General features: G+C 39.8%; 1 protein-coding gene across 2 annotated transcripts in view; it reads left to right on the top strand.

The window, feature by feature from the left end:
- The window catches only part of pde4ba (phosphodiesterase 4B, cAMP-specific a), a 220438-nt gene that overhangs the window by 43173 nt on the left and 156154 nt on the right, over positions 1–21111 (top strand). The window contains exon 1 of one of the 2 annotated variants that reach the window (XM_036140926.1): positions 18829–19622. The exons of the other annotated variant lie outside the window; for it this stretch is intronic. Coding sequence (XP_035996819.1) covers positions 19399–19622 — 224 coding nt within the window. The 5' untranslated portion in view covers positions 18829–19398. Of the gene's footprint in view, positions 1–18828; positions 19623–21111 lie in introns of those variants that run through there. 2 annotated transcript variants of the gene reach the window in all.

The following is a 21111-nucleotide window of genomic DNA, read 5'->3' as shown; positions in this document are numbered from 1 at the left end:
CACATTTCAGATAAGAATTTTTGAAGCCCTGGTTAGAACGTGACGAGAAGAGACCTCTATATATCTTTTCATCTTGTGCGGATTTAGAATATGTCAGTACCTCAATGAACAAAGAAAGCTTACAAAATGTAACTTTTTGACATTTAAGGAGTTTGGCAACTAGTTAGTACCGCTGCACATTACTAAATGTAACAGTATTTATTTTTTAGTACAATGAATGTTTTCTCAGTTTCCAGCACTTATTACATGTGGTGCAACTAAGTAGCAAGAAGCATTTTTTTTTTAATTAAAGCAAGCCTGATTCACTTACCAAGCAAAAGTTTTTGAAAATTTAACTCGACAATAAAAAAAATCACAATTTAAATTTATGCAGTCATGCAAAACTTTACATTAGTCTAGAGCCTGCTGAATGTGTTAATATCAGCTAATAATAAAATTTCCAGCTACACCCTGAACTCATCAGAATAGTGAATGGTTGCATCCCTGTTAAGGTTTAGATATGCAGAGCAGTGTCTGGTTATGTTGCCCCAGAATCTGTTTTAAAGGCAACTCTGACAATGGTCTCATTTATTAAATAACAGCATTGCCCAAATGATCCTCGGATGTATTTTACATGCTAGTTAGCTTATGAGGTCATTGTTCTTTAAATTCAGAAGTTTAGATACATTTCCCGTGTATTTTGTAGAAATGGTTTTTAAACTGTAGGACTTGGACAAAACGCTTTGGTTATCCTTCCACAAGCGTCTCTCAATAGTTTGCTGGAATTTTGGCCCATTCCTCTGAACAGCACCGCTATAACTGAGTTGCCTTGCTAGCACACACCTTTTCCTTCCTGCCGGGACGTTTTCTATGAGATTTGCATCAGGGGGATGGCCAATCCAAAACACTAACTTTTTTTTTGCATTTTGTTGCACTTGAGCACCCTGTAACTAATTTAGCAACATGATTAGCGTTGCAGTTGAATTACCCATTTTTGTCCGAGCCTTACCTTCCCTGGATGATGGCTTCACATGTTCCCTCAGTATTGTTACATAATGTGGAAAACAAATGTTGTGAGTTTGTTTATACAGTGCATATCCATGTTTCATTTTAGCTGTATATTCTGCCTAATGCAGATTTTTTTGTTGTTGCTTGAAGCAACAATTATTATAAAGCAGAGGTACATGCTGGATTTGCCAACTGATGAAACTTTATCTGACAAATTGCATTGACAGTGTGCTGAAGGCGTCTTCAGGTTAAGGAAATGACCATCTGATGAGTAAATCTTAGGGCTGTACTTAAACCAAGTCCACATGACGTTAGAAAAACATGTTTTTTGTGCCTTCAGAATGTCCCCACCACTCTGGAGCTTTAGCATTTCAGTCACTGATTTACTATCTAGCTGTGTTATAGGCATCCTGTGAGTGAATGCATATTGTACCAAACATTACACCTGAGCAGTCTGTTTTCGCCTGCATTGATATGGTGACGGCGTTTGGGATTCGATATTGTGGCATTCTAATTAAAACCCTTAGGAGGGTCCTACTGTTGTTTCAGTAAACCTCGATGTGTGTGCTAAGAGACTTATACTGCAGTCAACAAGTGCTTAGACAGAAATGTTTAGATTTAAAGAAAAAACTGCTACTATTTTTGTGGTGTTCTCTGTTGCTCTAATAAGGTTTATATGTGCAGGGCCATGGGAATGATGGTGAGTCTGTCTGAGAAGCAGGTTCTACATTTTTTATTCAAATCAGGAGGCTTTTACTTTGACATGGGTGTGTGTTGGCATGCGATCTTGGTTAACATGGAAATGTGGTTAAGTCATAATGAATGGATCTTTGAAAAAGGCTGGTCATGATCAGCATCAATAAGCCTTACAGTTGAGTTTGAGGATGAAATACGCAGATTCCAGTTTTAATTTAACTCTGGCATTCAGTAATCGAATGATTTTGTTTTTCAGTTTTAGAACAGCTGGTCACAGTTCAGAGTTCATCAAAACGCACTGATGTCAGTGGACCAAAGATTCTTAGATGTATAAATGGATTAATTTCTAGTTCATATAATTGTTTTTTAAACAGAATCCTATGTATTTATAAGCTGGAGGGAGAGACAAAACTAAGAGTACAAGTTGACATTTTTTAATTATGAATTTGGTATATAGTGCTGATACGCCTTTTAACTCTGCTTACTACCGGTAATACAGATCCATGTATTTGTGAGAATGGTGTCCTTCTTTTATACAATGTGGGTTCCACAAATAAAAATCTGGTCTTTTCATCCTCATTTCTAACTCATTTGGCCTGAGTATTTTCTCCCCGCCCATCATTCTTCTTTACAACCACGTAAAATAATCTAAACACCCTTCAGTGAGATTTATTGAAACTGGTTTCTTGCATAAGGGAAAGAAATGGAGCAAAGCTAAGAGAAACATGGACAGGATGGAACATTTTGGAGCGTTTATACTGTCTGAAGAACTGCACTAACTGTTGTAACCAGAAGAGAGCAGTGTGATAATGCACCCACACAAACTAACGCTTGACGGTTGAGCTTAAGAGGGTAGAAAGATGACAAATTCATAGATTCTGAAGTTTTGAATCAGTTACATTTACGAGGTCATATGTTTGTAATAAGGATGTGAAATAATCCCAGAAAAGTTCCTCTTTCTCCTAGTCATACTTGTTAGTAGCCCCCCCCCATAATATCATATTTTTCCTCTTTAATTCATAACTCATCTAGAATTTATGTCCATTATTTCTTCTTCTATTGTATGTCATGTTTCGTCTTTCGCTCTGTTAACACCGAGTTAATTGGTGTGGACGAACGGCTCCGACAGCCACAAACCTGACAGCAGGTGAGATGCATGTTAGGGGTTTGGTAAACCTGTTGTGCAAATGCAGATGTTTCCTTTGTGTGCTTTTTGCTCCCTGCCCACCTGGTTATTTTTAGCCTTTAAATCCTCGTGTAACGTGTCGGTGTACCTGTATGTACAGAGCACCACAGGCCTTAACGGATTAAGAGCCATCTCACTAAGTCCCATTAAGGCATTGCTGCTGCAAAATGTTATGGTTGACTGTATCTGTCTCAAGGCTCTTATGTAAAATGGCTCTGTCCACTTCATGAAATCCTTGAGCTGGTAGATGTTAGCATTGTAAGTGTATTAAAACAGTTTTAAGGCAGAGCCCCCCCCCCCCCCCCCCCCCCCCCCCCCCCCTGTGCATCAGCTGGATTTCTCCTTGCTCACTTTATCGAGCTGGCTTTGTCGATGTTTAGGTTGGGGAGGAGGGAGCCAGAAGTTATTTTGGGATTCAATTATTTTCCTGCTGATTTACACATTTGTTTCCGAGCTAAAATTGATCGCCGGATCTGTGTGTGGCTTTGTGTGTCTTGTGGAGATAAGCTTGTATTTGTGTGGAGGGGTGCAGAGATATTAGGCTTTAAGGGGGTACACAAATTCAACAAAAGACCTCAGTAGTTGAAATATGATGCAGAACAAATTGGTACTGCATGCATACCATGAGACATTGTATAGATTAGTGTAAGATTAGGTGAACATAAAAACACAATTATCTTTAAAAGGCATGCCTATTTTCACATTTGTATTCTAGGATTTCCATGTTGTAATACTGGCCTGTTATATTGGTAGCGAAGGAGTTTCTAGGCCATAAACACAAAATACACATACATCCATTGATGTTCCTAGAGATGTCTGAATAGGATCCATTTCTGGTACTTAATAATTTAAAAGTTGTAAATACACTAGGCTTCTCTTAGATTGCTAAAGGAAATGTAAATTCTGCACTGCAAAAATAAGAAAGGAAGATTTAAAATCTAACCTGCTTAGAAAGAACAGGTTTTGAATAAAAGGGAGAGACTAAAACTAGAAAAATAAAAAAGGCTTTCTACCATACTGACACGTTATATTAAGACATACCTAAAAATCGGAACAATATTCAAGTAGATTTTTCTTTCTTTTTCATTGAAGAGAACCAGCTGAAGTCACTTTGCATTTTTAAATCCCTAAAGGCTCAATACAATCCAATTTCATACAAGTTCACTTTTGTTTCTCTATCCCAATATCAGATTACCCTGATTATTAGGGATTAAACCAATCGTTATGGCACCCAAGGCTGAGCATTTCCATGCCTGAAATGGCACCATTCCTGGAAATGGCTCAAACATGTTTAGAGACAATCGGATCAGAATTTAGTGGCCAATTTCCAATCACCATATTTTTTTTCTGTCAAGCCTTTGATCTGCTGATTCCAGATTCCAGCTGTTTCTGATTTTTCTTTAAAAACTATAATATAAGAAAATAAAAGAACATACCTTGATGGAAAGATCTGTCATTTGTTTCCTAGGAGCAAAGGAAATGAAACAATGTTAGAGAGAGGGAACAAGAACTGTGAGACATGACTGTTTTTTTAAACTATAGACATAAATATAGTTTTTTAATGTCTTTAGTAACATTGGTACTTAACACAGCTAAAGGTGAAAGAGAACCCCATTATTGTCCTTCCATTCAGCCTTCCTGTTATCTAAGATCATGCTCTTCTACAGCCCCCAAACAGATTTGAATATCTTTTATAAAGTCGTTTCATTTTTAATAGGTTTTTATATCTTTGTGCTTCCTCTAACTTCATTTTAAGAACCTCACCTTACCAGTACCGAAATGGCTAACTTTCAGTGTTGTTACCTTAGTAATGACCTCTACACAAAAGAATATTGTTGTCAGCAGAACCTGGTAGCATTTAATTCAGTTTGTGATTTGGACCTTTGAGATTTGCACTAGTCGGTCACCAGTTTTGACAGAATAAGGTAGAAATCCACTGATTATACTGATCTGTCAATGTATCGGCATCTTAAAAAATTATTTTAGGAAATATGCTGGATAAACAAAATCCACCTGGCATAGATTGTCATAATGTCACCTCTGCTGGATACAGTCATATTGAATAAATCAAAATATGCATTCCAGTTAAACTGGTTTGTCAGATTAAACATACTGTTCGAGAATAACAACCTTTTAAGCAGTTATTGAACATTTCTGTACTTTTTTTTTCATTTTTATTGTTGTTTTTTGGGCTAATATTCTACTCCTAAATGTCATGTTTTCATTAGCTGTAAGGCAAAATCATCATAGTTAACAGAAATAAAAAATATAGAATAATATAGAATAACGTGTTGTTCTATATTTCACTTTGTACATTGAGTTACTGGAATAAATTAACTTTTCAATAATGTTCTAATTTATTGAATATGCCTACATATCCAACAGAAGACACATGCATATCTATTTGTTTGTATGTATGTATGGATGTATGTATGGATGGATGCATCCATCCATCCATCCATCCATCCATCCATCCATCCATCCATCCATCCATCCATCCATCCATCCATCCATCCATCCATCCATCCATCCGCTACCAGAGTCCATTTTTGCTCATTAAATTAGGAAAAAGCTCAATCTGAATTATATTTTAGAAGCAATGAACACAAAAGACAGATGTAGAAATATCATATGCAGTACTTTTCAGGTAAGATAAGCAGTTATAAACACTGATTAATTGATTGAGGTAAGATCAACATTTCTGTCATTAACATGTTTATAAATTTGTGGCCACACGGTGTGTTACTTTTCAGCACATTTAATATTGTCATTATTTGCACCACTGCCATCTGTCCTCGCTTTAATTTGAGCGGGAGAACCATGTTTTCAGTACAGGTTGATCATGTGTGATGATGACTGGCCAAACCATGCTCTGCAGTGGCTCATCTCTGGATAGACCTGTGGAGCATTGTATTCGAAAGTTAAACATTTCTTGTGGTATTAAGCCACATTTTGTTTCTGTTTCCCTCCTGCTTGAAACAGAATTGAGCCCTCTTTCCATTGCAAGCCCCAGAATTTAAAGCCCCAGGCTTTTGTTCCCTGGGCCTATAAACCAAAGCCTGGTGCTTTTAAGTTTGGCGCGTTTCCATTTGCTAGGGGACATTTATGTAAAAACAGCCCAGTGACGTATGGGGAAGTTGTGTGGAAAACTGCAGTACCACTCCAGTCCAGCGGGGGCAGCCAGACAGCATAGGTCATTGGACTCATTTTATATAGCGCTTTTCTAATCATACTAACCCCTTAAAGCGCTTTACACTATAGGCCAAGCAAGGCTAGTTTATTTACATAGCACATTTCGTTAACAAGATGATTCAAAGTCTAGAACCACATTCACCCACTCGCACTCATTAACGCACACATATTCATACATACGATACGCAGATTGATAGGCAATTTGGAGTTAAATACCTTGGCCAGGTATTTGACAGGGGTAAGCTGGAATTTAATAACCTGACCCTTGCCAGACGGATGTCGCTCCGCCTAGCTTTACTCACATCCATCTGGGACCTCTCGCATAGAGAATGATTTCTCCAACCAATTTTATTGTCCAGCCAATCAGGATGCAGGGCTGGAGTTTCATAGATGTGACGTAGTGGAGAAGCGACCGTGAGACTGATTCAGGCAATGGCGGCTCGTCGAGGAAGCAAGCGTTAACATTGATGCTGCTATTTCTTCCGTGTTGTCCAATCTACCTAATATTGTTTCATTAAAAGAACATCAGAGAACGGCTCTGAAGGCTTTTGGTGGTGGAAACAATGTTTTCGCTCTTCTCCCGACCGGATTTGGCAAGTCTTGTTTTCCGGGGCGCGCCCGTGGCAGAGCGGTTAGCGCTAACCATATTAGGAGGCCTTTAGTCCTCGACGCGGTCGGCCCGGGATTGACTCTGACCTGTGGCGCTTTGCCGCCTGTCTTCCCCCCTCTTCCTGTCAGCTCACTGTCAATAAAGCGCGTGCCACTAGAGCCGCAAACACATAAAAAAAAAAAAAAAAAGTTTTGTTTTTTCCTGCGTTGCTCTCATCAGCGTCACAGGTTAGCTTCGGTGTGAGTGGTTGAAATAGCACGTCGATAAAAATGACAGACAAGTGGCTTATCCAATCATATGCAAGGAGTTTTGATAAGGCCCAGCCTTCAAAAAAGGCAATTCCTATGGATCAGTCCCAGATGGATGTGAGTGGAGCTAGGCGGAACGAAATACATCTGGCTAGGGTCAGGTTAGGAATTTAACCCACAGCCTTCCAATTAAAGGACAACTACCACTGAACCACAGTCGCCCTGTAACAAACAAAGGCTGTATCCACATCCCGCCACTCATCCGTACTTCACAGTAATCAGATGGAGCATGCACAAATGGTGTTGCTGATGGCGTTACAGCTCCTTAATCCCTTTTACACCTGCCCTGCCTGCTCTGCACCGCCAGGCTCCACTGTATTTGACTCCTGTTGGTATAAATTAATAAGAATAAAGGACAGCTTTGTTCTGCCTGTGCAGGGCCTGCAGTGTGGCTGATCTGTCTGCTACAAAGTTTCCTCATGGAGTTAAAAGTTAGAGCTTTATGAGTATTTTATTTCCCCAGCCATGGAAAGAACGACGAGGAGGATTAAGTACAGTATTAGGTACTTTTGATTGCAATATTGAAATTATAGGTTGTGGGATAAATGCGCTGTGCAGCTTTTGCTCCTCCTCCGCTTTCTCTGCCACTGGAAAGCTTTGTTCTGAGTCTAGAAGGCTAGAGTGTCTATTATCTTTTCATTTTTCCCCCTTCAGACATGGTTCATGGTTTGTAAATGGTAAGAGTTCACAGTCCACCAAGTTAGTTTTACATGAAAGCTCAGTCTTAGGGAAATGTGTGTTTTCTGTGTACAAGGAAATTGAAAGGGCTCTGTTTGATCAGTAGTACTAAAATATCAGTCAGATTACAGAACTGTGACGAAAAAGTTTATAATTAACTTAAAATGCCGGAAACATCCAGTGAAGATTTTCATATTTGATGTCTGGTACTTGCAGATATTCCCCATAATCTTACTAAACGCTTTTCATTCATCCGCAACGAACAGACCCAGTCTGTTGGAAATCACAGGTGGTCTTGCCAACTAAACGCTGCAGCATCAGGGTTTCCCACTGCAGCAAGACCAGCCTCTCAGCCGGTCTCTGCCGCTGCCGACAAGTCCGAATACAGAATCAAAATTGTCTCATAAACTTGAACTGACTGCACAGATGAAGTTTGGAGTGTTACTTGGTTGCCTAAACACCACTAAAAACTACTTTTTCTGATAAATTAAGGGCATAAAATTGATAGGTTTGTAAACATCTCCTTACTCCCCCTTGTGGCGGACAGTTTTTCTTGCTGCACACAACCCTGCCCATTGAGCAAAGCCCCAGGCTTGTTGAAATGTGCTCCCCTCCGAGCAGGACCTTTTTCTCATGAAAAAGACTGAAATCCCCCATATGGAAACGTATGGTGGGCTTTTGAGGTCCATAGTTTTATTTGCTTTTTGGTTTCAAGGGGATCTTTAACCATTGGCAACACCTCAGAAGTTGAGTAATGTCAGAACCTTGAAGCGGGTAGATTAGCACCTCATTTGTTTGTCTTATATTATCTATTCCAACATAGTGAAGCATTACAAGCAACAGAAATGGGAGAAGGCTGTTTTCCTTCTAGTATGTACAGGTTAATTAGAGCTGTTACCTCGTCACATTCAAAGGGGTGTGTTAAAGTTGTATAGATGTCTGTGCAGGATACCCCCTGGGTGCCTCCCTTTGGGGGGTTTCTGGGCACGTCTCAGTATGAGGTCCCCAGGGAACTCTGTGGAGGGACTATATTGCACCATTTACGCTACCCTTGTTAAACCGATCCGAGCCGAGACCAGTCCGAGCTTGGATCAGTTAACCAAGCCGAGCCTCGTTCTGACGACAGTTTACACACCAAGCTATCTCAGTTCCTTGGTTGCTCCTCGCCTCCTAGTGACGATCTGCGGTACTGCTGTTCTCTGGGATTGAAGGCGGAACCAAGCAAATCAAAACGGCGGCACCCGTAACATTCAGGATGTTATGCTTGAGTATTACTGTGATATTTCGTTTTTTGCGTAGAGTCGGGGGAAGAAGGCAACCATTGGTGAATTTACTTGAGAGAGTCGGCTTTTGGGACGTGGATGAGACAAACAAACGTCTAATAAGGATTTACAGACGCAGGAAACAACAGAGGTTCATCACACTGCTAAGCAGAATCATCACTGGAAATCGTGTGGCACGGTAGGGAAGCTAGTATTATTATGAATGTCTGAAATTTGTCTGAATGGAGTGTGAATCGGGACGTGCAGCCAGACACGCTGGAAAAACCGCGGACAGTCAGCTGACTGTAAGGGCATGACGCGGTCTGCTCATGCGCTCTTCGTTATCAGGTAACCGGGACAGAAAAAACCGGTCCGAGACCACACCTGGAACTGGTCTGCATTTAGCGCGGTCCAGTTATGTCTAGCTCGGTTCAGTTCAGTCTGCTTACCATTTAGGCTCCAGAGTTATCTCGGTTACCGAGCTCGGACTGGTCTCGGCTCGGTTAAAAAAAGGGTAGTGTAAACGGGGTTTATATGATGTTCTGTTGACAAAGCCACAAACAGCAAAGACAAAGGTTTATAGACAGCCAGTGGCAAAGTTTACACAAGGAAAAATGCATTGTTACAAATTTTCTTTGTTTTACCTCAGGGAAAGCATACTCTTTAGAAATATATTTACAATAACACATCATCTTTTCGTGATTTAGGTCTGCTTTAAACTGGATTAAGGCCATCCCAGGGTCTCCAGGATCTCAGAACAAACATGGAAAACCTAATTCCTCGATGCTACACCAACATGCAGTTTTCTAAGCCATCCAACCGCAGTGCTGCTCCCAGGGGTATTTCCCTGCACTTCCATATCCCTAATCCTGCAGAGCCTATTTGTGTTTTTGTCCATCTTCCTCCTATGTTCTCCTCAACACCTAATATGATGCTAGGAAGCCTTAGCCTGACGGGAACAGTTTGTATTCAAACACCGACATTGAAAACTAACCCTGCAGTGATGACATTGGTCAGCATGGATAAATGCTATTTTAAATGTTCCTACAAAGTGTATTTAAAGCTAGATATTCAGGACTTTTTCCATCCCAAATAAGTGACATGGGTCAGAAATGACTTTGCTCTCTCGGCGTACTCTCGGTGTGTTTTTGAACACTACCCTCCATTTCCCTGTTGCTCTGCACAGCTTTTGTGTGGGTGTCAGTAATCCACACATCCAACAGGAGGATGGTGGTTCTTACACTTTTCTTTTTAGCAAGCACACAGACAAAGGCAGAAGAATTACGCACATTGGCCGCTTGCGCTGTTGTGAATCTTCAGTCAATAATTCACTGCTGTGAGGTGTGCGGAAAAAGTGAGACTCTGCTTTAAAACTGTAAGGAGGGACACCAGGCTAAAGTAAACATTAGAAAAACACCAGCAGAAAAAAAATCATTTTATATTTTAACATGTCTAATTATTGGAGCAAGTTAACGGATAATGAACACAATTTGCTAAACGAGCACTTTGGCTTGATCGACGGTTGTGTGTAAAAACTTGAAAATATTCTCAGTCGTCAGAGTTCATGTGAAATAAACGTGAGACTTCAGTCAGTTAAGATTTGAGCGGACAGTTTTTTTAATATCTGCAAAAATCTAGGACAGTGGGCCTCACGTTTTCCCTTTTTTTTAGCCTGTACACATTTTAACGTCTCTTTCAAACCAGTGTACCCTTTGTTTATTATTCTGTCAGAAAATTCTCTGAGACTTTTTTTTTTTAAACCTACGTGCTTATTTTTAGTCACGATCTGCTTTTGTGTTATTCTTTTTCTCCCATAAGAAGTTTCTAAAACAGCCAAGGTCTGGTAATCTAGGCCACAATGCAGACTTGGGTTCTGTTATCTGAGAGAGATAGAGTGTGACAGGGGCAATAAGGAGAAGTGAGTTTTATGTAACCAGAGATACTACATTAAGGGCTCTTATCTCAGGACCTAAATTCATTCCTTGCTCTCCCTGTTACCTCCATGCGACCCACACACTCAACGTGACAACCAAGATCCCCTTTCTTTCCAGCACACACTCAGGTCCTAAGGATGGTCTTGCCACCTGGCTCAGGTTTCATTGTAGGAGGCTGGGTAATAAGGGAGCATGGTTTCCTTTCTTCCTGTGACACCATAGAACCTGACAGCTGTGTATTGGTAAGCCAGGGTGCTTATAAAGTGTATACTCAATATTCTTGTTTTTTAAAATAAAAGTACGACAATTACATTAAAATCTAAATTTATCAGTGTAGTGTTTTCCCGTCAAAAGCTCCACCATGCAAACTTTATGCAATAATATTAGAATTTCACAAATAAACGGTCACATCACCAAGTTTGAGGCTGCAACTGGAGCGGCACCGTTTGTAGCAAGACGCACATGTGAGCAAAGCAAAGGGGCTGTGACTATTTTTATATTTCATTCTATTAATTATTTAGAACAATGATGGGGAAAAAAAATTGACGCTGTTTTCCAAATACCAAAGGGATTTTAAAATTGGCTTACATTAAAAAAAGGGGGATTTAAGTGCCTTTACATATTCCAAAATCTGCTGATTTACTAATTTTAAGTTGAAGTAATTTATCAGATTTAAAAACAGTGGCAGTTGTGTGTAAATAAAGAAAAGCTGAAGTGAATGGGCAGATGGTTTGATGTGGTAGAGGAGCACTGGTAGGTCAAATAACCACTCATTACAGCATCAAATGGCTGCAGCACCAGAAGATCACACTGGAGGCATGTCCTGTTTGCTAAAAATAGGACCCTTAAGCAACAGTTCACACAGACCAACTGGACAATGGTGGACTGGAAATACACTGCCTGGTTCAAAGAGTCTTGATTTCAGCTGTGACCTTTCAGTAATTGGCTTAAACTAGTTCAGCCTGAAAAATAGAGGCCTTCTTAGGCTGGTGACGGTGGCACAATGGCATGCTTGTTGTCTCTTGCCGACTTTGGGCCCCATGTCACCAATTGAACATTGTTTATGCGTCACAGCCTACCTGGGAGTCTCCTAACTTTTAGGGTCAAATTTTTTTCTATTTTGTCTAAAATACAGGTTAGCAACCTTTGCAGCCTTAATAGGCATGGTTTCATTCAGTCCAGCTAAACTACATTTTTTTTTTTAGAGCCACAAAAGCAACATGACCCTTTTAAACAGCTCGTTTTTATAATACCTACTGTAGGATTTTTTAATTATTTTATTATTAAAGAACTATTTTGTTTTGGTTTTATGGGTTTAATACATGTTCCTCAAGGTTAGATTAAAATGTATAGAAAAGTGTATCAAACAGGCACGTAGTTTGCAATCTGTTTACAAAAAAGAATATTTCACTAAACAAAATACTTTTGATACAATATTGACGTCATGTTTTGCCTACATCGGATCAAAACATGCCCAATTCTTGAGCACTTTAGTTAAAGTTATTAAGATCCACAGTGAAGGGTGTAAAGAGCCCCGTGTGGCTCTGGAGCTACAGGTTGAAGAGTCCTGGTCTAGAAGATGTCTTAGTTTATTCCCAGCAACAAAAAGGAGGACTTTCTTCAAAAACCTTTGCTGTATTTAGCCAAGTTCAGTGTGCCTCAATCTGCATCAATTCTATTTGCTGGAGGGCCAAATTTATACAGTTGTTGAACTGCGGTGAGGCACCACAGACAATTATCCATATGGCCCATAAATGCTCCCTGGGCCATACTTGGGACACCGCTGCCCTAAGAGACAGTGCTTCTTGTCATCATCTACCATTCTGTAACATCAGCCTTTAGAAAGTTTGCCCCACCCCTCACTTTCAACCGGGAGATGTTTTAGGGGTTTGTTGCATGTGTTGCCTGTTTCAAGTCACTCCTTGGCAACCAAGAGAGATCTAGATCTGGGGTCTCACTTATAAAGTATCTTTACTAAAAGTTTGCATGTGCTAATGGCCGAAAATGGCATGTGCCAAAAAATAAATAAAACCTGATTTATAAAGCCATGCGCTCGCACACCAGCGAGCAATTTCCCTTTTATAAATCACAAACCGTATCTGAACATTTGCTTTCCAGGTTCCGCCTCCTGTTCTGCCCTCTGCATGCCAAGATTCAGCCACGGGCAGTCAATACAAAGCGCCTCATGAATGGCAAAGCGTATTTAAAAGAGTCAGCTGATTGTTGTTTTTTTCATGGTTACCAATGGCAACAACGGAGAAAAGCGCAACGAGAGAATCTGAAAGAAATCCGAGAAAGGACTTTTATTAAATGAGAAAATCTGAGGTAAAAGCACATATGTTTTCCACATTAAGAGGCATTTTTAACAAATAATAATTATTACTATCTTAAATGTCAGATAACATTTCAACATGTGCATAGGTGTTTTTTTCATGTTGGAAAGCGTCTTTGAGTGTCCAAAAAAAGCGCTATATAAGTTTGATGTATTATTATTATTATTATTATTATTATTATTATTATTATTATTATTATTATTATTATTATGGGTGGGAGTGGTATTGAAGGGGTTTGGACAGCGGGTTAGGACACAGTCCCTGAGGGGGTAGCCACTGTCCGCCGTGGGTCTACTAAGGCAGTGGTCCTCAATCCTGGTCATTCAGGGTCCTGAGTCCTGCAACTTCTATTTGTTAATCTGCTTCAACACACCCGAGTCAAATTATCAGATAATTAGCAACACCCTGGAGGACTTGACTGCAAACTGAGGAGGTAATTCAGCCATTTGATTTTGGTGTGTTGGACCAGGAACACATCTGAAAGCTGCAGGGCAGCAGCCCCTCGAGGAGTCTAAGTCGAGCATTTTAGCCAGTCATAATCAAGAAATCTCCCTGAAAACGTGTTCCCTCCTGATTCTCCTTTGCAGGGTCCTCCAGCAGTGTCTTCATCTACTGCACAGCATTACACACCAGTGTCACCATGTTTACAGCAATCAGTGTGATTGCCTCACGCCTTGTCACAATCTATGTGTTAGTCTGCGGTACACATCACCCTGGTGATCATCAGCGAGAGGAATGTGATGGAGGAAAACCGATAACATGTTGTGCATACTTTGATTCGAGATTTAAGTTTGCTTTTAGGCCCTTTTTTAATAATTTGAAAGGTCCTTATGTGTAGTTATGTGTCACCAGAGCACGCATGAATAACTGCGGTTTTGAATGCTTATGATAGTCGATCTATGATTGAAGTCTGATATGGCTTTGACTCAGTGCAGGAATTTCCATTTGTCATTCTTTCATTCAGTCCTTTAAATAAATTTACCATTATGTTTATGTGTCACTGTGATGTTGAAGGGTCAAAGCCTTATAGTGATTTATCTAAAACACCCTCTGATTCATGTCATGATGGATTGGAGAATTCTTAATCTGGTGATCTGGGAATTATGACATTGCCACCTCCATGCTTCACAGTTGTTACAAGGATCGTGCCATGGAATACCATATTTGCTTTATGCCAAACATGTCGTCTGCTAATACCAGAAGCCTTGGTTTTCATCTATATTCTCTCTGGCAAAAACCTAATTTGGCCTTCATGATTCTTTAGGAGAGTAACGTGTCCAAACTTGTCTATTTCTGATTATACAGGCATACATTTCTGTCCTTAAGCCTTCCTTTTTTTTTTGGCTAGCAGTTCTTGTTCTTGTTATGTACCAATTTATCTATAACTGGCCATTTTAGTGTAACAGATATTATTAACAGGACTCAGATTGTGAACTTTGTAATGCACAAGTAAAACACTTCCAAAGATTTAGTGACTGCTACTGGACCTGTTGCACATCTTGGTGATTTGCATTCATCTTTTGCATTTCTTCCCTTCTTTTCTTGACATTGATAAACCAGCATGAGCCGGTAACAATAATAATATAGGATTTTGGTTTAAATATATTTTAGCTCTTTTTAAAAAATGAAAATTTCCACAAGTTTAAAACTAATGGTCAATGCATTAATTGATTCAGTGACTCGTCATAGTCTTGAAGCGATGCATGCTGGTTCAGAACGTTGCCTTGCCAGCCCTGCAGAACGTCACCATGTCATGCGACATTAATGGGTTGCTGGAGCAACACTGCAGCAGCCAGATTACGTCAGAAGCCACCATTTCTCCTCTCTGGCTGCAAAAGCAAGGATTATTTTCTGAGCCGACACAACTCTGCTTTGATTGGCTAAAGGCTTCACTGACACACATGACATTTAACATCTTCTTCTTGTCGCTTTATATCATTAAACGTTGTCTTCTGCTGACTGATCATTATCTCTACTGGGAGACAACAATACGTTTAATTTCCAAATACAGAACCGGATTTCGCCCTCAATTCAATATATCATAATATTCTCAATTCCATTAATTTATATTCTTATGTTCTTTAGCCAGTTGCTTTGCTAGACCAGTTACTGTTTTCCCTTTCTTTTTTTACCATTTTTCTTTTTCTGGTATAGTGTGTGATTATACTGCTTTTTCCTAACCAAGAATTTGCATCAGTCTGCCACAGTTGGGTTTTAATCCACCAAATGGAAGAAAATTACCCGTTAGATAATATAAAGATACAATTAACTCTGAACAATAAAGCAATGTACTGTGAAGGTCTCCACAGTCTACTGTGTGCTTCTCTGTGAACTTCAGTAACACCCACATGCCTGAGTTTAAATTATTTTTGGCTTAATTGAGCCACGATCAGAGAGGTTTTCCACTTCAGCCTAACAGGGGGATTTCATTTTCCTGTGCATCAATGGAAGAATCAGAACAAGTATCTCTGTAGAAAAAAAAAAGATTTCTCACACAGATATTGATGCTATTTTCGTGTCATTCTTTTCCTTGTGATTAAAATATTTGGGATGAGTAAATGGCAAATTGCACCACAGTGCTTTCCTTCCAAAATAAGCATAATTTTTCTTTTTCATGCTCCTAATCTGACACAGTTTTCTTTATCTCCTCTGTGTTTGGTACAAGCCTTCGAATTAGAGTTTTATTATTTATTTCAGCTGTAATTTGGGCTGCATGTGGCTTTCCACTGATGTATGAATCCACCCTGAAAGTTAGGAGGTTGTTTTTTTTTTGCTCAAGCTAAAATATTAATTGGGAATATGGATTGTGCTCACTCTAAAATCAACATGTTGTTAATCCAAATCCTTGTTCCATGTAACCCGAATGTGTGATATTGGCTTTTAAAACTAATGCATTATTAAGAAATCTTTAGCAACATCACAGTTTTTGTCAGAAACGTTAAAAAGAATCTGGTCAAAAGCTGACAATTTTGTCAGTTTTTGTCTCCTTTAATCTTTTTAAAGAGTCCAGAATTGACTTGGACTTGTGATCGGAGACCTGCTTCTTCGGAAGAATCGGTTTTATCCAAAGTAAGGAGAAATGAAAGTAAGCCGGCATGTTAGCTACAAAGGGCAGCCCCAACAGCTGAATCACCTCAGGCGCTTATTTTACTGTAAAATATGGAGTTTGGATTTCTAGCAAGAACAGAAGTCCTTTTTTCAAAGTCCACGTCACTTTTCAAGTCTTCAATGCCTAAAATAAACATTGTTTTGATTTAATGAATGCTATCCAGTTTATAATGTTGCTTTTCTGTTGGTTAGATTTTCAAACCTGTACTGTTTGTACAGTTTGACATTTGCCGTATTTTATTGATAAACAATTACTACCATTAAATCAACACGCAAATTTTTTTTACATCTGGAGCTTTTTATATGATTTTGAAAAATTATGAATGAAAAAAGTGTTACTTTTAGCCCACTATAAATATAAAAATTATTGTTTATTCAAACAGAAATAATAGGATCCCCAACGGTTCGTTCTTGATTCACAAAATTAATCAAATGACGTACTTTGTATGTTTTTTTAAGGTAATAACTTAGTCAAGACAGTTCAACTCTGTGTTCACAGTGTCCTCAGCTCCACTATACCCTCCTAAATATATTATCACTGCAGTTACAAAGTGCACAGTAATAATATTGCAAAGGACTGTCAGGGCTACAATATTTATGTTTTGTTATTTCAAACCGCCATGAACGCATTCTTTGCATAAAAAGGAATTGAGCCTGTTGGATGGCGCCTCGCAGCAGTAGAAGCTCACACCTGGCACAGATGATGGTACCCAAGGTGCTAAAGGTCACGACGAGTGTTGCAATCCAATTTCCTGCTACCATGCAACCCTCCTGTTAAGCATACATTCACTGAAGTGGCTCAGTTTGTGTAGAGCAGACATCTGTTGTCAAGGATCGTGGCTTAAATTGACATGATAAGACCAAACACACAGTACAGTGAAATAAGTTAACTTTCAATAGTGTTTATTTTTATTTTTATTAATTACGATAAGATAATATTAAGTCCAGTTGTCCTTAAAAAAACATACTGTATTAAGCATCTGATGAAAACGTGCTTAGAGTTAATTGTCAAATACATATTCTTAAATAATTATGTTTAACCAATTCTCTGGCTTTAAAAAAGATCACATTTACTGATGTGTTCCTTCAGGAAATTTAATTGTCCCCCCTGAGAGAGATTCTTTACAACACAGTCTGTGAGTCTTGTGAAAGCCCTTAGAGGTTATTCTTAATTTTCTTAAGGATTGTGGGTTGGTTGCAAAGAAGCAGGGGCCTGAGGCACCATTAATACAAGACCCATAACTGGTCAAAGTGATATTCTGAGCAGAAGAAGAAGAAAAGCAGTTCATTGTACTTGATGCTCTTGGAATTTTAAACAAGTCAGAGTTTATTTATTATTTATATAATTTATTATTTTGTTCAATTGATCTGTTTTGTATTTTGTCAAGGCATGGATTTCTTTTGGCTTGCTTGCTTATTTATTTATTTTTTTGCTTTTTCGGCTTGGTTTTTGTTGTCTTCAAAAAAAAAAAAGAGCTGAGCAACACATGAACCCCAAGAGTTTTAAATAATTGACTAATAATACTAATCTGCTGTGTGCTTTAATGGCTCATATTACTACAAATGTTGTTTTCTTTCTTTTTTTTTTTTTTTTTTTTAGATTCAGGCTTGGAAGATCATTTTCAAAGGGGTTTCTTGGCGAGCATCTAGTGAGAAAGCTCTTGCAAGCTTCCATGGCTCAGATTCGCCGATGACTCACCACCAAAACAAATCAGTCCAATTGCAGACAAGCTAGTGCTCACATTTCCATCACTTGTCACGCTGCCATTCTCCCTTCTCTGATGTTCTTTTTGGATATTTTTTTTCCTCCTTCGTCATCACGGCCTTTGTAGCTTCAGGGCATTACTCCTGTTTTTTTTCCCCTTTCCTTTCACCATCCTAAACAATCTAGTGTGTTCATACCACGTCTTCTTTCTTTCTCCCTAGTAAGGCATTTCTATGCTTTGACTGTTTACAACCAGACCAAAATACAGAATTACAGCTTTTTATCATGCAATTCAATTTTCTAATCTCTTCTTGCTGGGTAAGGGCGCCTAAACGGTGGCATAAATGCATACACTGGAGTTTTCATTTGAATCGGCCGACCTTTGAGCTGTGTTTACGTTTCTCCACAGAAATTCTCATTAAGCCGTTTGCATCCATCTCACTTCCAAATGGTCTTTCCTTCTTAGCTCATCCTCTCCACCAAAGGTCACCGCCTCATCACCACAAATGTATCGCAAATCCCTCATAAACCGAGAACAATGAATCCGATAACCTGTTACCGAGGCTTTGCCCGCTTGTTGTCACAGGATCCACCGGCCAATCCTCATCTGAGGGGGCGTGGCTTGCTCCTGCTGCGTGCCTGCTGTGGGTTTCTTGCGTTTATTCTGAATGAAACAGAGAGGGAAGTATTTGCTTGCACGCTGCGTTCTGCTCCTCTCGCCGCTCTGACTGTGCGAGTGGAAGGGAAATCAGACTAGAGACTCAGCACTCTGTGCCACACCGGGAGTGCCTTTAGGAGTGGGAGAGAGAGTGAAAGAGAGAGAGAGAGAGAGAGAGAGAGAGGTGGGGGTTGTTTGCAGAAAGAGGAGGTCAGTCAAGCAGTGGTTGATGGAGGAGGAAGAGAGCAGTTTCCAGCCCTTCTGAATATTTCATAAGGGAGATCCTCCAACGTCAGGCTACCTGGATGGACTGAGAGAAAGAGTTGGTACTGCATTTAGCTGGCACCAAGACCAGGTGGAGGGGGGGAATGGGAGAGCGGCGCACTTGAGAAGAGGAATTTTTTTCCTGTTTGACCCTGCCGTAGAGCCACAGATAAGGAAAATATCTGCGGGAAGGCACCGGGAATGAACCAAAAGCAGAGAGAAAGACAGGGGGCTCAACTGCTGGCTGGCTAATCCTTAAACCTGTGATAAACGGGCTAAGGAGGGAGGATCCCATCCCTGGGCGAAAGTCTGTGTGAGCGTCTGCCTCAGTCTTTCTAGCAACACCTCCAACACGTGAAAACTTATCCGATTCTTCACAAAAACACAAGGAATCAACTTTACATGAAGGGCAGCTCGGTCCGCTTTTGACAGAGGAATTACGGTCTGCCAAGTGGGAGCCAACGAAATCCCGCAGGTATGTCGTCCAACGAGCTGAGCGTGGAAATGGACTCGTGCATCCGGACGTTCAAGGAGCACATGCACCTGGAGCTGGAACCCCCGAAGGTGCCGGGCGTGGTGGGAGGCAAGAGGGGAGCGACGTCTCCAAAACTGTCCCCGAGAAGCTCCCCGAGGCTCTTCCGCAAGCTGATGGTGAACAAGAGCATCCGACAGAGGCGGCGCTTCACCGTGGCTCACACCTGGTAAGGCCTTTTGGTGGTCAGTTAAAAGAAATAAGAAACACAATTAAAACAGTGATGTGGATGATGATGATGATTATGATGATGATGATGAAGGGAATATTCGACATATTTGGTTTAAATTGTTGGAGAATTAGTAGGGAATGTAAGGAAGATTCTTTAAAGACATAAAAGAAGGGAATAAGATTGAGATCTGGAATTCAGATGGATTGATTCAAGAGTTGAACACAATGTTGGAGACAATTTTGTAAATGAAATGCACAAAGAGAAAGCCTATGGAGCGTATGAAACCTCTTAAGCTTTCTTAAAAATGATGTAGTGAGATTGTCTAAGATTTGATGCGCTATGATCTGTCGGTGAGTTATGGGATTACATAATGCAATAAAGATGACACTCAGCAGAGGTTCCCCTCTCCTGTACTACGTCTCAGCCTTGTACCTTAATGCAGATTTTAGATGAGCTGATTAGATCTAGTTTTGGAAGGCTGCTGAGGTGTTGCAGGGATGGTTGGGTGTGTTACGCAACCTGGTGGTCTGGGTTTTTAGTTTCTAACCTTAGGCAGCAAACTAAAGTCTGTATGACTCATGCTGCGATGACAGATATGTTGCAATTACTCCAGAACCAATCAGATTTTGATGTCACTGACACTGATGCAATTTGTCCAGGTGAGATTCAAAGCTGCTCTGATCCAATTCTGTCCTTTTTAACTAGGTATAGAGTGGCCACTGATAGCAAAGTGTAAGTTATTTAAAAAGAAAAAAAATTCAAACCAAATGTTATTGTCATAACATTTCCAGAGTTTAGTCATTTTATTGAGATGGCAAACAAATTTTTGGAGAGACCAACGTTTCCTCTTGATATAAGAAGCATATGTTGATGCAGCATGCCCCTCCCCTGCCTGTTGCTGACCACTGCAAAATGATCAATTTTGCTGTTTAGAAATATTTTTTTAGTCACAAAAAAACAAACAACTGAATGGTCATAGTAAAGAAACTGAAGGAGTGCTGTCCATTGCTCTCATTAAGACTGCAGGCTCTACTCAAATGGTTAGCTGGAATAATGTCAGCGTGATTTTTATTAGTAGAAAGGAAAAACAATCTCGATTTCTGCATAATAAACATTGCTTGACTGCTTCTAAGCCGTTTGTTTTGCTTGATTATATGCATCAAAATAGAAATAGGAAATTAACAGAACAGATAAGGTTCTACAGAACAGAAGTTTATTTTTATTTGAGGAGCAGTAAGAAAAAAAATAATCATTATGTTTGAAGGTTTTGGTTTAATGTTTGTGTAAAGTATATGAGGGACCGGGAGAAGTGTCCCGCCCGTTGCTGCACACTGCTGGTAAGCAGGCTCCTAGAAGGCTACTATCAGGAATGACAAACCAGACTTTTTAGAAACATTTTCAGAGACATAAAAGCGTTATGGGATGAAAAGTAAGAGAGCGACACCCAGTAAGATTATATAGGAGTCAAGAATATCATACAAGATAA

The sequence above is a fragment of the Fundulus heteroclitus genome, chromosome 9 (assembly GCF_011125445.2).
Source record: "Fundulus heteroclitus isolate FHET01 chromosome 9, MU-UCD_Fhet_4.1, whole genome shotgun sequence".
In the NCBI taxonomy this organism is placed as follows: domain Eukaryota; kingdom Metazoa; phylum Chordata; class Actinopteri; order Cyprinodontiformes; family Fundulidae; genus Fundulus; species Fundulus heteroclitus.
Note: the sequence above shows the minus strand (reverse complement) of the source record. Positions and strands in the feature narration are given on the sequence as shown.